Source organism: Syngnathoides biaculeatus, chromosome 22 (assembly GCF_019802595.1).
Source record: "Syngnathoides biaculeatus isolate LvHL_M chromosome 22, ASM1980259v1, whole genome shotgun sequence".
NCBI classification, from domain to species: domain Eukaryota; kingdom Metazoa; phylum Chordata; class Actinopteri; order Syngnathiformes; family Syngnathidae; genus Syngnathoides; species Syngnathoides biaculeatus.
The window spans coordinates 7176647-7196216 of NC_084661.1; the positions used below are offsets into that span (position 1 = coordinate 7176647).

Consider the following 19570-nt stretch of genomic DNA (forward strand, 5'->3'; position numbering starts at 1 on the left):
CTAATTAATCCTCGCAAATTTGATTACCTTCCTGCTCCTGATCTATCAATTATTATTTTATTTTAAAAACAGAAGACACATTTATTCAGATTATGTAACTTAACTTAACTGTATTAACCACGAGATGTAAAACGTTGTGATTCTGTATTGTATTCGTACAACTGTGTTTTATAACTACCGTATGTGAAGCCCTTTTTGTGTGTATTTAAAAAAATATTACTGCTGCTACTAATACTACTAATATTACGATGACTACTACTACCTCTGTTTGGTTTAGGTTTTCTCCTGGACTTCATGAAATTGTACAGGTTAACCTAAATGGCCAATTAGTGGCGCTGATTTTGTTCTGGTTGATTTTAATGACGCACATCACCACTGGGTGTCTCAGTGAATGGAGGGCCTGAGAGGCACAACCAGTCAAGAAGCCGTCACACGAGAGGGCGGAGAAACACACACACACACACACACACGCACACACACACACACACACACACCACACACACACACACACACACACACGCACACACACACACACACGCACACACCATCGCGGATAGAGAAAGAAAGAGAGAGAGCATCCGTCGAACAGACAGGTGATGGTCTGCCCTGTCTCGTTGCCTCCAGTCGGCGAATGTGCTTGTGTGGAGCTGGCAGAAGCTGACTTAACCATGGAACCGGAGGGTACCAACCGGCTCCTGCAAGACATGCTGGCGCGAACGGACAACGAGGCGTGTGCGGACTGCGGCAATCCAGGTAGGGGAAAGTCGCCTTTACGGTGCAAAGATGCACTTCCTGGCACAATGAATGGACTTACTGTCTGATTTTTAGGATCAAGTGCAAAAGAACTATAGGAGTTTGAAGCGAAGAACCTCCCATAAACATATAAATCAGTGTGTGTTGTTATGGTGGGTCAGTATGTGCAGACAAGACATAAACTGTCTCCTCATAAAGCCGCTTTGTTCCTGTGTCCATAGTGAGATGATGGCATCGTGCTGTATTGCAAGCAACATTAGATCTTGCTCGTCTCATTCATTTTGCACTCGGGACTAGTACAGATGGTTGTTTGGTTGATGACGCGATGAAATGTAATTTGTACCTAAATTACAATCTACTTTAGTCATACACTTATCTACGCCGTATTACTCGTAATCACAGTAAATATTTGGTTGAAAAACACTTCTAGGATTTACTGTAAACAATTAAAAAACAAACAAAAGAGAATTAAGTCAGTAAGTGCTGCGGCAACTGAGCATACCTTTTGTTTATGTTCTTATGCGACTATATTAAACTGTTAATTACAAACCATTTGTAAGGTCAAATGTCATAATTACAGTAAATATGTGTGTTAAAACAACTTCCAGGCTATAAATGCCCATTGTTCCCTAAATTGTATTTCCCCTATTGGAGATTAAATTGTCCGCATATTTTTCCCCATAGTCATATTATGCATAATTTGCTTCATCGCAGGATATTACGTGCAAGCTCTATTTTTTTGTGTGTGGTAAAATATTAAATGAACAAAAACAAATAAATCATTTAAATGTATCTAACAGGGAATAAATAAGACAATGTACAGGGCATCTATGCATTACTGTGTGTTTAAAACCTAAAAAGGTGTTTAAGACGATAAGAACTGTTTATAAGGCTTTGTGTAAATGTTATTAGGGGCGTGAGGAAGATTAATAGGAGTCTGAGGTGGTTCATATAGCTTTACATAAAAAAAAAAAACGTGGTCAATATTTTAAGGATTTTACCTTACTTTAGCGGTGGTCCAGACCCTAACTCGCCTGATAAATTAGATATTACTGTCAATAAATCAAATGAAAAACACAAAGTACACAACTGGGAGTGTCTTGTTGGACCGTGTGATGGCATATTTTCAACCCACTGCACAAAGTAGCTCATTGGGCTCAATGTCGAAGGTTCTCCACCCTTTTTATACAGCCCCTTTACCCAATGTTTTTTGCCTTGTATCCCTCTGCCACTGTTCCCTCTGAAATTGTATTACGCCAAAGCGGCGACTAAGGTTCCAGGATGGGCCGAATGCCCAGTACTTGGATCCGAGCCCGCCCAAGATGCCTGCTATGGTTCCTCTGAGAACTGGCTGCAGCAGAGCATCCTTGGAGCCAGACTCGCTCTTGCAGATTTGGATACAAAAGCTGTGGAAACTCAAACAGGAGAGCTTTGTAGAACCAGACCACAAGATTAGGGACACTTGCACAATCTGTTCATAGATACCTTTGGCAAAACAAAATATTTTCACATGATAGTGGCTTTGGTTTCACAATGTTTAACAGAATTTAGAATTAGAATGATCTTTGTTTGCCAAGTATGGTAAAAAAAAAAACAGCAGAAATTCAAAGGTGGTAGTTAGTGTCACTCTTGTACTACAGACACCAACAACAGATACACACTATATACTGTATATGTCGATACAACAGTCATTGTCCATCCATCCATCCATCCATTTTCTTTGCCAGTTATCCTCACGAAGGTCACGGGGACTGCTGGAGCCTATCCCAGCTGTCAATGGGCAAGATGCAGGGTACACCATGGACTGGTTGCCAGCCAATCGCAGGGCACATAGAGACAAGACAAAAGTCACATTCACAATCACACCTAGAGGCAATTTAGAGTGTCCAATTAATGTAGCATGTTTTGGGGATATGGGAGGAAACCGAAGTGCCCGGAGAAAACCCCCTCAGGCACGGGGAGAGCATGCAAACTCCACACAGACGGGTCCGGGATTGAACCCAAGACCTCAGAACTGTGCGGCCAACGCTTTATCAGCTGACCCACCGTGCCGCCACAACAGTCATTAAGAGATACAAAATTTTTACTGATGTAGAAATACTGACAACAGAAGAGAACAGAAGTCTGCAAAATTATGGTAATGTGATGATGCTATTCGGAGGGATACATTAGTAATGAGTCGACTTTACACGATTTGATCGGCTTGATGGGGTCGGCAGATGACTGGCATTTTTTTTGCGTATCGGCTAATCGATTTTGATGTCATAACCCGCCGATCCGACCAATAGATCAAGGTTCCACCTTTGCGGTGTGCCCTCGGGACCTGCTTTTAGGTGAATCACAGGAGTTGATGAGCCTAGAAAAAAACGTCAACGCTGGTTCTGCTGTTTATAATTTGCTCCGCATTCCCGTTGGGCACAGTATATCTGAATGTAAAAGCTAATTTATTTATATCTTGAAGTATTTATATAATTTGTCCGTGTCTTTTGACGTAGTACTGTGACTGATGGCCTGAGAGGCGGCCCGTAGTGCGCGAATCAGACTGCAAGACAAATTTGCTCTTTCACGATTGCACTATCTTGTATCAGACTACTTCAATAAGATCTTGTATTCCGATACAATTGCCTCCATTTTTTTCTTAAAGATCAATGGGCTTTATCTGGTCAAGTCAAATGCAACTGAAAACACTCATTACCGTGGGAATGACAACACGAGTGAATCACGGTGACTGTATTATAAGAAGAAAATGGGGGAAAAAATGTATGTTCATAGTCACCGGTCCTCAGGACAAGAGAGGCCTGCTAGATGTATGTTCATGTACTTTTAATGCGATACGGCTTTTGACCAAAATGTTCACATCCAAGATAATTCATACTCTCAGTGCAGTGACAGTTTGTCATGAATGATTATACTAGCTGTTATCTATATTGTGGCAAAAATACAATGTTTGTAAGATTAATTTAGTTGTTTGGTTACAATCAAAAGTTACCCTAAAATGTTACCAGCAAAGCAAAAAAAACATTATTTGTATAGCACATTTCATACAAGCAGTCACTGATGGTGTAGTACACACCTCTGCCTTTGGTGCGGGCAACATGGAATCTATTCCCACTCAGTGATGGTGTCGATATCTGCCCTGCGACTGACTGGCGACCAGTTCAGGGTCAAGGCCGCCTTTTGCCTGATGCTAGCTGGGATAGGCTCCAGCTTTCCTGCAACCCTTGTGAGGATAAGTGGCTTGGACAATGACATGACATGACATTTTATACACAAGATAACTCAATGTGCTTTACATGATTAAAAGCATCCATCCTTCCATTCATTTTCTGAGCTGCTTATCCTCACGAGGATAAGCTACTGTCGCCTAATTAAATGGACCTGACGTTACCACCCGCGTAGCTGCCTAATGTGGGTGAATTCCAGCTGTGCCACAACCACTCCCACTTGCCACTTTGCTGTCTTCGCTCAGTCCATCTCGGTTGATGAACGTAATTGGACTGGCACCCCCCACCCCATCAAGGAATGTATTTGGGTTTGGAACTAACTTATATGCAAAAAGCATTGCGGCAGGTTACAATGCTGAGGGGCAACTCACTCTGGGCCACAATGACACAGCTACATGGACTTGTTGCCTAATAGTCCATTTCAAACCCTGTTAGTGAATGCTGATTATTGTGCTTTCAGTCATAAAGGACAAGAAGAAATTTAACCTGAATCTCAAAATAAAAGGCGATGTTGCGATGAAGATTAATGACAGGATTATGTGACGACATCAAGCTGATGATTAATGTGGCCGACTGCTGTATCATCCTAACAATCATCCACTTTGATCGTGGCATGTAGAAACTACTTTGTACGGATGCAGCGAGGTGCTTTCAAACCACAAAGCACTCCCCCTATCACCACTTCTTGTGCCATCAAAGCCCCACCCTCTGTACCTCTTGTTTCCTCTTCCTCTGTCTATACAGTTGTTAAAAAAAAAAAAAAGGTGGCGGTGCATGTTGAGAAGAGTGATCTGGATGTGTATCCTGTGTATGCAGTTTAGTCAGAGAGACATTTAACTGAGTCAGGCGACGATGACATCACGCCTGAATGGGTGACTCAGTCTATACTTTGCTCTATATTTTGTCAGTGTTCAAAATAGTGAAATAGGACTTATTTAAAAACATGACTGTTTCTTTTTCAATTGTGATTGAACTTTGAAAAATGAATGAAAGAGATGCCAGAGTCGCAAGGGAAGCGTGGTAGCTCACTTTTTCTTGAATAGTAAAACATCTTTGCCTCCCTCTTCCCCCTTTTAGTCACTCACATTTAGCTCTCATTTGAGTCCCTTGAGCGTCACACACGTGTGTGTGTGTGTGTGTGTGTGTGTGTGGTGTGTGTGTGTGGACCAAGAGCCCGTGAGAGATGGCAGCTGGCAAGCGTGTGAGATGTATTAGATAATGTATGTAGTGGCTTCTCAGTGTCGCTCCTTAAAAACTATTCCATTTCCCCGAAGCAGTATCGTAGGTCAAATTTACAATTCAGCATTTTTTAACAATGATTATAAATTTGATTCTAAATCCAATCATGTAACATTTTTTTCACAATGTCTTACACTGTCACGAACTGGAATATTTTCTTCATTGGGATCTGGGATTTTCATATTAGCGTTTGCTTTATTTTGTGTACATTCAGTATGAATGCTTGCAGATTAGGAAGAAACTTGAGCGTATAGGAGAAATACAACAGCTACTTTTGATGAAATATGCATAGAGAAGTGACCGCAGTGGGGTCATTGCAAAGTTTGGGGTCCAGATCTTGTTGTCTTTGTGCTGGCTTGGATTTCTGTCTATATGTGGCCTGTGATTGGCTGGCGATCACTCCAGGGCATTCTCCGCTGCTTGCCCAAAGTCAGCTGGGAGAAGCTCCAGTTCACCCACAACTTTAATGAGGACAAGCAGTACCTGGGAAAAATGGATGGATGGATGGATGGATGGGCGCATAAAGAAGCGCATTCAACCCATACTGGCAGCATGCAGACAGATGAGTGACATAAAACGTATAACAGCGCGTTACCTTGGTAACAGGTGTTCCGAATGTCTGTGAGCAGCCAGGTGTTAAGCAAGATGTAGATGATATGTTTTTTCCACGTTTCCTACTCGCACTCCGTTCATGTTTGGCATGCTGGGAAAGGGAGCGCAATGTCACAAGGGAGAAGGCATCACTTTGATATCGGGTTCATTTGCATATAATCTTGATGCGGTGCAAGGGAGACTATCCTCCTGACCAACAAACAAAACAAAACAAAACAAACCAGCTACAGCTCAGAGAACTGCATCATTTACTTTACATTCCGCTATGCCCATCCAATCTAAAGTAAATTGTAGTTTATACCTGTGAGTGATAGTAATGAGCATTATTACCTGGCTTTTATGAATAAAGAAGATGATTTCCTGTGAAATTTCAAAGGTACTGATACTAACAATAACATTGTAAATGTATAATACAGTTCTGGATGAGTAAATTAGATTATACAGTACTCTTACTGGATGTCAAAACAATATTCGCCAATTAAATGAATTGAAATGCAATTGATCCCTTTTAGTGCCCTAAAAAAATATCCAGTTATATGTTGCGTGAAAAATAGCTATACTGTAAGACTGTATTTTTTTTTTTAAAAGAAAGAAAATGTCAAGGGATAAACTGGTTTTCTAACCTATAATTTCTGAAGGTTTGGCCAAAAGCTGAAAGCCACAAGAACAATTTTCGGCAAGACCCCACCCTTCGCTTTGCGGTCATCATGCACATAACCCCCAACACTGTCCATTCCGGCAGTTTTTAAAAAAAAATTCTTGGTTCCCAAAATCCTCACTATTTTTGATTGATCTTTTCACTGTCTTGCCCAAACAAATGGAACAAAAATTCAAACTGAACGTTACGACTTTTTCAAATGTTAATGAGGGATATGTAAAACCCGTAAATCATGGTACCACTGTATACATGACAAGAGTGTTTGCTTTCAAACCAAGTTAAATTTATCTTTGTCATTAAAGTATATTTCAATGTACAGTGCAACAACAACAAAAAAAGATAAGATGCTCTTGCTTTTATGGTCAATAACATCTTAGTGGACATGACAAAGTCACTCTGTCGGTATACAAATTATTGGGTCTTGCCATCAAGTATGAACTAAAGCAGCCATGTTGATATTTACCTACTTCTGAAAATACACGAGAGAGTATTCTGGATTTTGCCAATTTGCAGTAGATGTAGAAAGGTGAAAATCTCTTGTTTTGAAGGGAGTCTCGAGACCTCTCGAGAAGTTTGCGGTAACACCCAAAAACGTTGCCAGAATTTGTTATTTTAAAAACATAGTTGTAAAAGTCATTATATAGAGTGAGACTCTCCAAATTGCCAACACCAAGTAGCCGCTTGTTTCGTTGCATGGCCTCGCTCTATCATGCATTAATTTCAACCACAGTGTAACTAATGGATATCAGGTGTACTGTAACTCCTCATCCTTGGAGTACGTATTTTGATGGAGTGAGGCCACAGACTTTTTACCAAGACACCTGAGGACTGTTTTAAGTTATGAAAATAAATCTCCTTTGAACTAACAGCAGTGGCATACATTGTGGACAGTTGTCTATGACTACGCTTTTCTAGTAGTGCAAAAGCTTCACATTTTATACGGCTCTCGTGTTGCATCCTATTAGATTGTGCTGGTGCACTGCACCCATTGTTGTGGCTTCTAAGTGTACATTTGCATTCACAAGTGCAGTGTGTCTATATCTTATCCTACCACATTTTGTCGTGCATTACATCTCTAATAGCAAGCTTTGTTGACGTGGGAAGAATCAAAGACGCTGTGATCCAGGGTCTGAGTGTACTTTTCCTCAACACCCACAGACGCTTCTGTAGATTCTGTTGCTGTGTCATCTTTGTCTCTGAAAACCACCCGCTGACTGCTTATGAGGCATAGAAAGCTGTACTCAAAGTCTACATCAGCACAACAGATGTATTCATTGCTGTTTGAATGAGTGAATTTGAAAGTATTGTACTTCAGTGATTTCATTATTTTTGGGCCACACAAGTTGAACTATTTATCTGTTCTGTTTTTATTTTGAGTTTTAACGCCACTAAATCCAAAATGTATTTTTTTCTTCTGTTTTGACACTTACAACTATGTTTTTCACAAGTTGAATGAAATGGAAAATCAAACAATTACCTGCGATACTCAGCTCAAAATTAAACGTCTAAAAGGGTCTACAGTAAAATAAAAACAAAGACGCATTCAATCAATTTATGACCAACTGCACGTACAAATTTGGGTAACATTGTCACCGTAGAAATGTAAATAAAAACAGGAATCATCTGTTACCTTACAAACCGTGCAAATCTCAATATAAAATATTGATTCAATGTAATTCAATACAAGCAGCACGGTGAGCTTGTGGTTATCACATCTTCTTGGTAGTTCTGATGTTGTGGATTCCAGAAACGAGTATATTATGTTAAATAAAGATATGTCAACATATGGATTAAAAACACAGCCACACAAGTGGTGCACTGCCTCTGTTGCATCATGAAGAATAAATTCTACACACAAATCCTAATAATCAATTATTAGATAATCAATTACTATACCAATCCTTCATGAATGTATGAGATGAAGCTATAGAAGTGTATTTAAAATCAGAGGTCTTGTGATGAAACTACCAGTGTCTGTTTGTGTTTATCTAATTTCAGATGATCTGTTTCCTGAAAATTACATTTTACCATGCTCAAAGAACCATTTGTGCTTTAAATTCACGTGTTCCCTGAAATCTTATTGCTGCCCTAACAGCATCTCACCCATTCCTCTTTTCTCCTCCCATTTTCATTTCCCCTCTTCACCCCAAACTCACCGGTCTTCAATCTCCCTTGTTGTTTACTTCCTGCAACCTTTCCTATCCACCCACCCCCCACCATGATCCCCTCCCTCCTCTTGTCTCCTGCCTGTAGAGCCGGACTGGGCATCACTGACACTGGGTGTGTTTGTTTGCCAGGCCTGCTCGCTCCTTCATCGCAGCATCCCGCACATCAGCAGGGTCAAGTCGATTCAGGACACGTGGGATGCAAGTGATGTGGAGGTGAGGATCTTATGCGGTAGGAAACATGAAGGGCAGCTGAAAGTGTACACGTGACAAGCTAGCTTGCAATATCCAATGGAAATTTAAAGCAGACATGACAGAAAGTAACTGATGACAATCTGCTCACGGACACATGTTCAGAAATAGGCAAAGATTTTTAATTTCACACATGATAGGTGAGCAGGCACGCAAGAGAATCGACTATATGAAGACAATATGTCCCCTTTAAAGTCAGCATACTGTAGTTAAGAAGCCAAAAAAATTGGATGTGAAAGCATAATGAATACAGTACTGTATAAAAGATAAAGCTGGTTGTTAGGGATACGTATGAGAGGTCATCCCAATAAGAGCTCCACAATCTGTCGAGTAAATCATTCAGGGAAAATGTGCTAATAATGTGAGTCATTTAGAGGAGGTTGAGATGTGAGATGGCTGTTAATGGAATTTAATAGGGACTGGCGTTAAAAGCGGGATAGCTAAATAATATAGTGATGTCATCTTTGAAGTTTTAGGAGCACTGAACCTAACATTTTTTCCTTTTTTATTTCATTTATTGTTATTATTATTTCATTATTCTATATTATTATTATTATTATTATTAAATGTTCTTTTATTTATTATTTATTTGCACAAGTTTAGGGAATATAAAACAGCACACACATGAGGCATGTGCAAGCATTTGTGCTCAGCTCATTGGGGCACATCATTTCATGTTCGAATTCTTGTGTAAAATTGTTCACGTCTCCAGAAAAAAAAACAACTTTACTTTTAATGTATGCATTTTACTTAGATTCTTTGTCAACCAATGAATTATTAAATAAATAATGAATACAACAAACACATACACAAAATATGAACACAGATATTTTAATCAATCAATTGTAGAGGAAAAAACAATTTAATTATTGCAGAATATGTTACAGTGTCAGTGCTTTCTGGGTTGGATTAAAGAACAGATTGTGCATAAAGTGGCCCACGGGCCGTAGTTTACCTATAAATGGTGTACATAAGGAGATGTAGAACTACAAATACCTGAAATCACTGACAAACAACCATTTCCATCATTGGGAATTATATGTTTACATAGGGGAGACATAATATTCAAAATACTGCATACTGTTTTAGAAATTGTTGAGCAAAACATATGTACACAATGTGATAGTATAAATAAAATAAACTATATATCCATCCATCCATCCATCCATTTTCTGATCCTCACTGCTTATCCTCACAAGGGTCGCATATTTTTTTTTTTACACATTGACACTGTCAGAGAGGTATCAAAGTATGTTTTTTTTTAATAAATGTGATCTGAGTCTGTACCCCAAGTATAAAGTTTACTTGGTAGTAATTTTAATTAATGTCTGACCCTGATAACTAATCATATTCAATGGTTCATTTTGGGCCAGCTGTCGCAAAAAAAAGAAAAAGGCCGGCGGGTGAGGGGGCTGGTGGAATGATATCGGCGATGTGTCAATACCAGCAGACCTTCAGCAATCATTGCCATTCATTATTTAGTAGGATTCCTCAGTAAAGGATTATTATATGCAAACAGTATCTTATAATGCAATATTACCTGCTCAGGCTGGACCCTGCCTCTCCCTAAAGTCAGTGGGGATAGTCTCCAGTTGCATGCAACCCCAATAAAGACGAGCAATATAGAAAAAAAAATTGATTATACTATTATATTTCTCTGCTGCTAAGCACATGGAACACTTAAGTTCATGTAAATTATGGCATAAAGGCACGACTTCATCTGAGTACTTTGTTTCTGTCTTTCAGCTTCTGGCTGATTTGGGAAACAATGTAGCTAAGGCCAAGTATGAGCAAAATGTTCCCGCTTTCTACTACAGACCTACGCATACCGATTGCAAGTAAGTACACTGTATATACTGCATATTAATGAAATATAAAACAATAAGAGGTTCATATGAATGTTATACAGGAATCTGTCTTCATATTACTTATAAAATTATACACTTTTGTTGGGTTGATCCTTGCATGTGGCCAACTACATCCTTCCTACTAAGGCACTTCCACAGTTTAAGTACTGAGGTAAGTACTGAGGATCTTGAGATACGGTTTCACACCACTTCACAAACTGCAGTGTCTATCAACTAATTATAAAAAGTATACACACTGAAAAAAAATCAGGGGATTAAAACCAAAATATGTAAGGATTTTCAGTGAGGGGTGTACCCACATTAATTGTCAGCTGTTTAGTTTTTAATAGCGTTGTGGTTATTTATTTTTTTTTTAAACATAAAACTCACCTGATGTCCGGCAAATTAAAGTTGAAGAAAGATTTAACATATCAAGGGGCTTAAATTGGGGATAAACTTGCACAAAGATGCAAGTGGTTCCTTTTGCTTATGTTGGAATTCGCATTGTCATGCTAAGTGCTGTTTGCTTTAATGACTGGGACAAGGCTTTGGGCTTTTCCATTATTCAAGTTAATTAAGGGCAAGAAACAAGAACATGGAATAGAATAGCAAAAATGTTTAAGGCCGCCATTGTATTGAGCCTGGATAGATAAGAAAACTTTTTTTTTTGTCTTAAAATAGTGGTGATTAGACTACTAAAAGGTGTTTTTTGACATTACTTTTAGCTGCATGACCGCATATGGAACTTCACATTAGAGAGGTTGCATGAATACAGTGAGACTTTGCTTTTTGCAAGGTAGAGAGAATCCATCAAGATGTAATTGGTGCCCCCCACAAAAGGGGGTTGTAATTTCATATAGCTGCTACAGGATCGCGGCAAACAAAAATATAGACGAAGACTATAAATCACCAACATTATGCGTCTATCATGTGCGATACACAATCATAAAAGCACATTACATAAATGACTCAATTCCGACAGATTTGTGGATCACAGAGGATAGGTTCAAAAAATGTAATCTTTAAACATTCAAATTTGCAGATGATGTAAAAATACAGCATTTGCGGAATACTGGATTTCTACGGATTTCCATACATTTTGCTCACATTTGTCACTATGTGGGCCTGCGAATGTGATTTATGTTAAGGATGACCTTAAAGTAATAATAATCAATAAAATACCTTTTTGTGCAAGCCGACTAGATCTGATACCTGCATCAAAAGTTCTACCAGCGATCTAAAAAAGACATGTTCCATGGAAATATGTGGTTGTAATTTACAGTGGTGTGTTATTTTATGTATTCATTTATCTTTTATTGTTTCTACAATTTTGTTCCCTGTATAGGATCTCATTAAATTCTGACGCTCGGTCCAATGAAGTTGCCGGCTAGTGCACATTAACCGAACATGACTGTAATTTTTTTTGACGGGGGGTCTGTTGGCATCCTTGGGATGGTTGACTCCTTTACCACTTTGATCTGCCTCCTTGGCACCTCACCATTATTTGCAAACTGTAACCACTAGGGATGCTATTGTGTTTCCAGGATGCTAAGAGAGCAGTGGATCAGGGCCAAGTATGAGAGAAATGAATTTGAGTTCATAGAGAAGCAAGAAGCTTACACTGCAGGTATGTTAAGAATCTCTTTGGCTTTTCCATCCTGACACATTGCAGTAGGAACGAAATACTAACATGGAAAAACAGTTTCTTTAGATAGTAGCCACTGTGTTTATTTCCACAAAAGAAGAGAGTGCCAGTTGTCTATTATGGTTGCTTACCAGGGAATTTTTTTGTATATGCAGAAATGTCTTTATGGGAATATTAAATTTTATATTTTCCTCTATTTTTAAAAATAAATAGTTATGGTTACAACTCAGTTTAAAGCTCATAAATTATCATATATCGTAATCAACAGAAAACAACTACTATTCTACTGTATATTATTTGTTTGGTTCTTATTATTTTTCAAACATGACTAGGTTGTGTTTCCCCCTAAAGCCACTCTAAAATATTCTATCCAGCTCTTCACAATGCTTTTTTATTTATTATTATTGTTTTAATCAAAGCGGCATGGTCGGCCAGCTGGAAAGCGTTGGCCTCACATTTCTGTGGACCTGGGATCAATCCCGGCCCTGCCTGTGTGGAGTTTGCATTTTCTCCCCATGCCTGCGTGGGTTTTCTCCGGGTAGTCCAGTTTCCTCCCACTTCCCAAAAACATGCGACATTAATTGGACACTCTAAATTGTCCCTATATGTATCATGAACCAGCGGCATGGGGGCGGACCCAAATGCAGGACTCCCTGGCAAACGCATAATGTTCAGAGTGGTTTTATTCCCAACTAAGTTCATACACAGTTTAAGCAGTCCAATAGGGCAAAGGCACGAAAAAATGCTAGGCTAGGCAGGATCCAAAAAATGTGAAACAAGGTCTAATGACTATGAGGCAAACCAAGAAACATGACAAGATGTGGTCAAACTAAAAGGGCACAGACTCGCTGTGACAAAGGATGGCTCTGCACTAACGTACGCACAGTAGCGGAGTATCCCAGAATGCAGTGAAGCATGCGCAACAAACTGGCAAATCCCGATGACACATTTACCACTTAAGTACGTGGTCCATTAGTGTCCAAAATGCAACACAGCTGTGACAGCTGTCAGATGTGGCACCGCCCAGAGCAGCGGCCTGACCACGCCCCTCACAGGAAGCGCTGCCCACGGCAGTGGCCAGGCCTTGCCCATGACAAGGTGTGATTTTGAGTGCGGCTGTTTGTCTCTTTGTGACCTGCGATTGGCTGGCAACCATTTCAGGGTGTACCCTGCCTCCTGCCCGTTGACAGCTGGGATAGACTCCAGCACTCCCGCAACCCTCGTGAGGATAAGCGGCTAAGAAAATGGATGGATGGATAAATTGCCCCTAGGTGTGATTGTGAGTGCGGCTGTTTGTCTCTATGTGCCCTGCGATTGGCTGGCAACCAGTTCAGGGTGTACCCTGCCTCCTCCCCGTTGACAGCTGGGTTGGCTTCAGCACTTCCGCAACCCTTGTTAGGATAAACGGCTAAAAAAAATGATGTATGGATGTTTTAATCAATTGGATGATGGAAACGATGACTTATGGGGGCAAGGTCTCTATTAGAGTACAGTAGTAGTTAGTAGAGTACTAACTCGTACCATACTGAGATTTTTGTACTTTTCCCCCTGTCATGTATGTTAGTACAACCAGAAATATCAGGGTAGTCGTGTGTGTGGTTGTGTGTTGGGGGGGGGGTAATATCTATGCATGCACCTGCTTTCTCATTGGCCTGCAGTGACCTCATTCATCTTTTGTTATAGTGGAAAACCATCTGCGCGTGCACACACACACACAAACCAAAACTACATTACAGTACTGTATATGCAGAGTCCAGAGTAATATGAGTCAGTCTATCAAGCTCTTTTCATTACAGCCAAGGTGCATCTCTCTGTCTGTTCTTGTGTGTGGTTTTGTGTGGGTGTGTGATGGCGTACGTGGGTGTGTGCGTAGAGGAGGTTGAGGAGTGCGGGTGGTTTGGGGTGGGTTGAAGATTGATTGAGATAGTCTGTTGGCAGTAACCTGGCCTCAGTGGTAGGCCGATGTCAGCATTGATTGTAAATGCAGAGGAGGAAAGTAGAGAAGAGTGTACTGGGAAGGAGTCATGGGTGGGGATAATGAAGCCAATTTATTAAAGAGGCGATGCCAGCGGAGGTGAATGTTTCATGTCACAAAGTCACAGGCACAAAGGCTCAACGCACACACGTGTGGAACAGACTGCAGCCCGTCCACCCACACAGGCACAGCAGCACACACCTGGCAAAATTGGTGCTCAGGACAAGGAGACAAAGGCAAGACAGCCAATTGCTAGGGAAAAGGAGAATGGAAATTGGAGCAGCAGGGTGAAAGGACATAAGACATGCAATTACCATACTGTAACAGATTGTACCTGCATGGATTTTGATACTAACACTGAATGTAATTAAAGCTGTACTACTCAATATTTTATTACTAACAGTGGCTCAAATGACTGTCTGATGTCTGATGTCCTGCATTTGCAGAGGATTGCTAATGGACGGGAATGGCTCAAAGTGATAAACCCATAGTGGGTAGTCAAACCGCAGTTTCTGTGCCCTTCATAGCAATGGCTTTTTTTAAAGCACCCCAAGGCAACAGTTCCCCTCCAAATTCAGATGAAAACAGGGGAGATATTTCCTTGCACAAATATTAAACTCATGATAATAAACAGAAGAGTCATTACCATGCATAACACATTCCAGTTTAGTTTTGCATTGGCTGTCACACAATTAATAAAGATATATTCAATCTAATGAGAAGAATAACTCAGAACTCTTCAAGCTGGGAGAAGACGTAAACTACACTTGTTTATGGGGACATACAGCTTCTTTTTAATTGTGCTTTCGAGTTCACTTGAGGTAAACGTGTTTGTGCTCCCATATATATTACATTTTTATGTATTAAATTTAAGAAGGAGGGGAAAAACATCTTCCATGTCATTAAATCAAAGTTATGGAGTTTTTAGTATTTTATATGCAGTTATTTGTATCACCATAGGATTAAAACAAACAGCAACCAGCTGTGTTGAGTCGCTTATTTTTGCAGCAGTTACTTATGAAGAGGCGTTCTCCTCCAATTCAAGACACAGAAATAGATAAAGATGAGAAAACATTGCCTGACAGAAATAGAAGAGTAACACAAGAAAATGGCTGGGCCTTTGGCCAAAATAAAGTAAAGAGGAAGCATGTGTACTTTAAATAGAACAGAATATTAATAACAAGGAAACAATCTGGCAGAGAGACAATATGTGTCCTGCGCTTGCATCCAAATTCTGCCCGTCTCTCTTGGGCACAAGATGTCACTGCCGCTGTTAAAATGTTCTTCCGTCTCGCCTTGCTCAAACACATTCATCTTCCACCATCCAGGGTACCGTGAGGGGTTTCTATGGAAACGAGGACGAGACAACGGTCAGTTTCTCAGCCGAAAGTTTGTCCTGTCCGAGAGGGAGGGGGCCCTGAAATACTTTAACAAGCAAGATGTGAGCAATATTCTGCTTTTAATACCAAATGCACGCTTGCTTTGTTGTTAAAAAAAGGTCAGAACTGTTTACAGTATTCTGTTTATGTTGTCTAAATGGAAGGCCAGGGATCCCAAGGCAATTATGAAAATCGAAACCCTTAATGCCACCTTCCAACCGGCCAAGATTGGCAACCCCTGTGGCCTGCAGATAACCTACCTGAAAGACAACAGCACAAGAAACATCTTTGTCTACCATAGTGATGCCAAGGTGTGTTAACATAATACACACTGCAGTAAATACACAGATCATGAAGAACTTTACACATTTATACATACTGTAGCTGGATGTACTATCTCATGAAAGTGAGTATACCCCTCGCATTTTGGGAAATATTTTATCTTTCGTGCCATAGATTGCACAGCAACAATCCTTTTTTTTTTTTTTTTCAGATCCTCTGATTTTTTTGCCATCTGGTTGCCTATTGAACTTCCAGAGTCCAAAAGAGAAAATTTGAAAACGATAACACCACACAGAATTACATCTCCCCTTTTCATAAGGAGAAGTTGTTTCAGTATAACGGGTCACATAGCACCAGGGTGAATATGGCCTTGTTTGCACCTTCAAATGATATGCAGACTTTTAAAATAATTACTCAGGTTAAAAAAAAACAACAAAGACCAGCTCCTTAAACATTGCATATTAAATTGATGCAACATGGCAATTCATAAATCTATGTGGGCATCCTCGTGTCTCTGGGGGATTACCTTGTGCTGTGCATCATATCATTCCATTTCTGCAGCTCATGACTCAAATGGTGAAAGAGTTAATTAAAACTGAGAAGATCACGGCAAAGAAAGAGGCAGACACATCCCAGTCTCTTTTAGAGAGCTGTTCCCTCTGCTGGCCAAGAAGTGTAACATATAGTTCATTGAGTTCATTCAGCCTTCTTGAGCGGTATCGATCCCGTGTTGCAGCATCCTCATAACCAAATTGCACTTGACGACATGATCCACATTTTTTCACATCCTCCCCATCAACATTGAAAAGCAAGGTTTTGTTTAACTTCAGATGTCTGATGTTGTCTACCAGGAGATGGTCGATTGGTTCAATGCAATCAGGGCAGCCAGGTTCCACTACCTGCAAGTGGCCTTCCCTGGAGCGAGTAATGAGGAGGTGAGGCTGGATGACTTCATTTGACACTGAATTGTTTCACTGCCTTTTTGTTTCATCAACATGTTGTTGCTTTTATTTTTTTAGACTGTTGACAGCGCATTTTGCAGGAGTTTACATTTTAGTCATTCTTCTCAAAAATAGATTTTAATATTTCATTTTCATTATTTACATTGCATCAGCATATATTAGTCTAGAAATGTTTTGGGGATTTTCTTTTTGTTTTAGTGAAAATTGTTGGCACACCATGGGGAACATGTTTAATATTTGATGTAAGCATCTTTTTCACTTTAGTTTTGTTGCTTTACAGCTGGTGCCAAAATTGACCCGAAATTTCATGAAGGAAGGCTTCATGGAGAAAACTGGTCCAAAGGTTTGTGTTGTGGTACCATCTGTTATACTTGGCCCAAGCGAAGGCTGTAAATTGTCCATAAATGGGAGCATGAATGATTGGTTGTCAACATACGTGCTGTGCTGTTTTTTCCCCATCCCTAAAATACTCTAAATCGCCCTTAGGTGTGATTGTGAGTGCAAATGGTTGTTTGTTTCTTTATGTCCTGTGATTGCCTGGCAACCAGTTCAGGGTGTAGCCCGCCCCCTGCGTGAAGATAGCTGGAATAGCTTCCAGCACTCCCATGACCCTTGTGAGGATAAGCTGCTCAGAAAATGAATGGATGGGTGTGCCATGAGATTTTTATGATAGACCATATGTGCTTTGATTTGGAAGTACTGGATTAAATATTCCAACCCCTAAAATAAACACATTTACTCTATTTTAAAGCATATACTGTATTTTGTGCATTGTCAAATTAAGACTATTTAAAGCATAGTGTCCTTTTAGACTTTGACATCGAGTAAAGACCTCCGTGGGTCCTTTAATAAATGTGGATTATGTTCATTAGAAATTACTTTCATGTTGTTTTTTTCCTTTTGCTGGTGCAGCACACAGAGGGCTTTAAGAAGAGGTGGTTCACTATGGACGACAGACGACTGATGTATTTTAAAGACCCTCTGGTATGATCAAAAATGCCCCCTCTCCACCTTTTTGATTTCTAATGACTACGGCACTTGTTTCATTTACTGTATTTTCTATGCTCATGTATTCTCTCCCAGGATGCCTACGCTCGTGGCGAAGTGTTCATCGGCAGTAAAGAGAACAGTTACACCGTTCTCCCTGGCTTGCCCCCAACCATCCAGGGCTATCACTGGAATCACGGCATCACCATTGTCACACCGGACAGGAAGTTCCTTTTTGCCTGCGAGACTGAGGCCGAGCAACGAGACTGGATCGCAGCCTTCCAGAGGGTTATTAATCGACCCATGAGGCCGCAGGAATACGCAGGTATGCTGAAACTGGAAAGACATTTTTGAGAACAGGCTGAATTTTTGAACTATTTTGAACGATTCGATTTGGCTTTATCAGATACATGTAAATGTTTCATCTTGTCACACATCTATCTATGACACATCCAAAATGTGTTTTTTTAATGTACTGTCAAACTCCACACTGGGAGGGCTGGGATTGAACCCAGGTCCTCAGAACTGTGAGGCCAATGCTTTACCAGCTGCTCCACCATGCTGTCTCTTTTCATTATTATTTTTTAAATATTTGCTTAACCGACACGTTCTTTTTTAACTGAATTTAGCACAGAAGTGCATTTTGTATTTACATTGATCACACGTTAATAATTTGTTGTTGTGTGTAAATGTTGACACTATTCTTTATTTTTGTTTTATGTCTTTTTTTTTTTTTTTTTGCAGTGGAGGCTCATTTTAAACACAAACCCTGAGGCCTTAAGAATAGCCAGACTGAACCTGGAGTCAGGCCGGTCTCATTCGGATCAGAAATGGTGGAGACCATGGACTGTGGTTTGGTGGAAAAGGGTTGGACATTTGTAGGTGTGTGTAGACCACCACGAAGAAAGATGATTAGTCACAGTAGAAAGGTTGATATCACTGAACCCGTTATGTAGAAAACTAACATGAGACTAAAAGCTCCTGTGCTGTAGGTGACATGAGGCCAAAAGAGTGAGTGACCTCAGTTTTGCACCAACCTGTATGAGACATGTTGTCCTTTCCTTGGATTTTTGTCTCGTGAATGGTTTAAACTCATTGAACGCTAATGTTACGAAGTAATACTTACACTGGTTGAGTCATATTGCATTGGTAATTTATTGACTGTAGGGTGTGTGCATTTATGTGGGTACATTTTAAGTGAGTTTGAACCACAGACAATGTAACCATGTTAAACCTATATCTGAAAAGTACTGTTCACCACAAATATGCATTAAAACGTTTTTCTTAAGCTTGTGCAGTATATGACAGCTGTCGGCTTTGTTTGTTTTCTTGAACTTTTACTGTCAATGTGAAACTTTAACCGCTGCATTGAAAGATTGTAATGTGATGGAACTCTTGTATTTCTTTTTTAAAAAAAAAACAACATGTTTATTATTTAATCAGAGTAATTCGTTGTTTTATTATAAAAACACAGTCCATATGAACTTTTGTGTTTGTCTTCTATGTGCATGTTGGTATTCTCTAATTTCATTGCAATCTATGGGACTGCGCCGTTTTCTCAGGTCCATTCGTTTAAAAATGAAACTGCTA

At 39.9% G+C, this 19570-nt stretch overlaps 1 protein-coding gene across 2 annotated transcripts; it reads left to right on the forward strand.

Moving 5' to 3' along the window:
• The first annotated feature begins 477 nt into the window (after nucleotides 1–477).
• On the forward strand, nucleotides 478–19443 carry LOC133495933 (arf-GAP with dual PH domain-containing protein 1). 2 transcript variants are annotated; one of them, XM_061810998.1, is made up of 11 exons: nucleotides 478–753; nucleotides 8740–8867; nucleotides 10650–10741; nucleotides 12295–12377; nucleotides 15699–15811; nucleotides 15914–16060; nucleotides 16862–16966; nucleotides 17274–17336; nucleotides 17906–17977; nucleotides 18077–18305; nucleotides 18725–19443. In XM_061810998.1, exons 1-11 carry the CDS (start codon nucleotides 597–599, stop codon nucleotides 18751–18753), a joined length of 1218 nt encoding a protein of 405 aa, XP_061666982.1. In that variant the 5' UTR covers nucleotides 478–596; the 3' UTR covers nucleotides 18754–19443. The 2 variants fall into 2 exon arrangements, with proteins under 2 accessions (XP_061666982.1, XP_061666983.1); XM_061810999.1 differs by having other exon boundaries at nucleotides 479–753; nucleotides 16883–16966; nucleotides 18725–19442.
• Nucleotides 19444–19570: the final 127 nt, after the last annotated feature.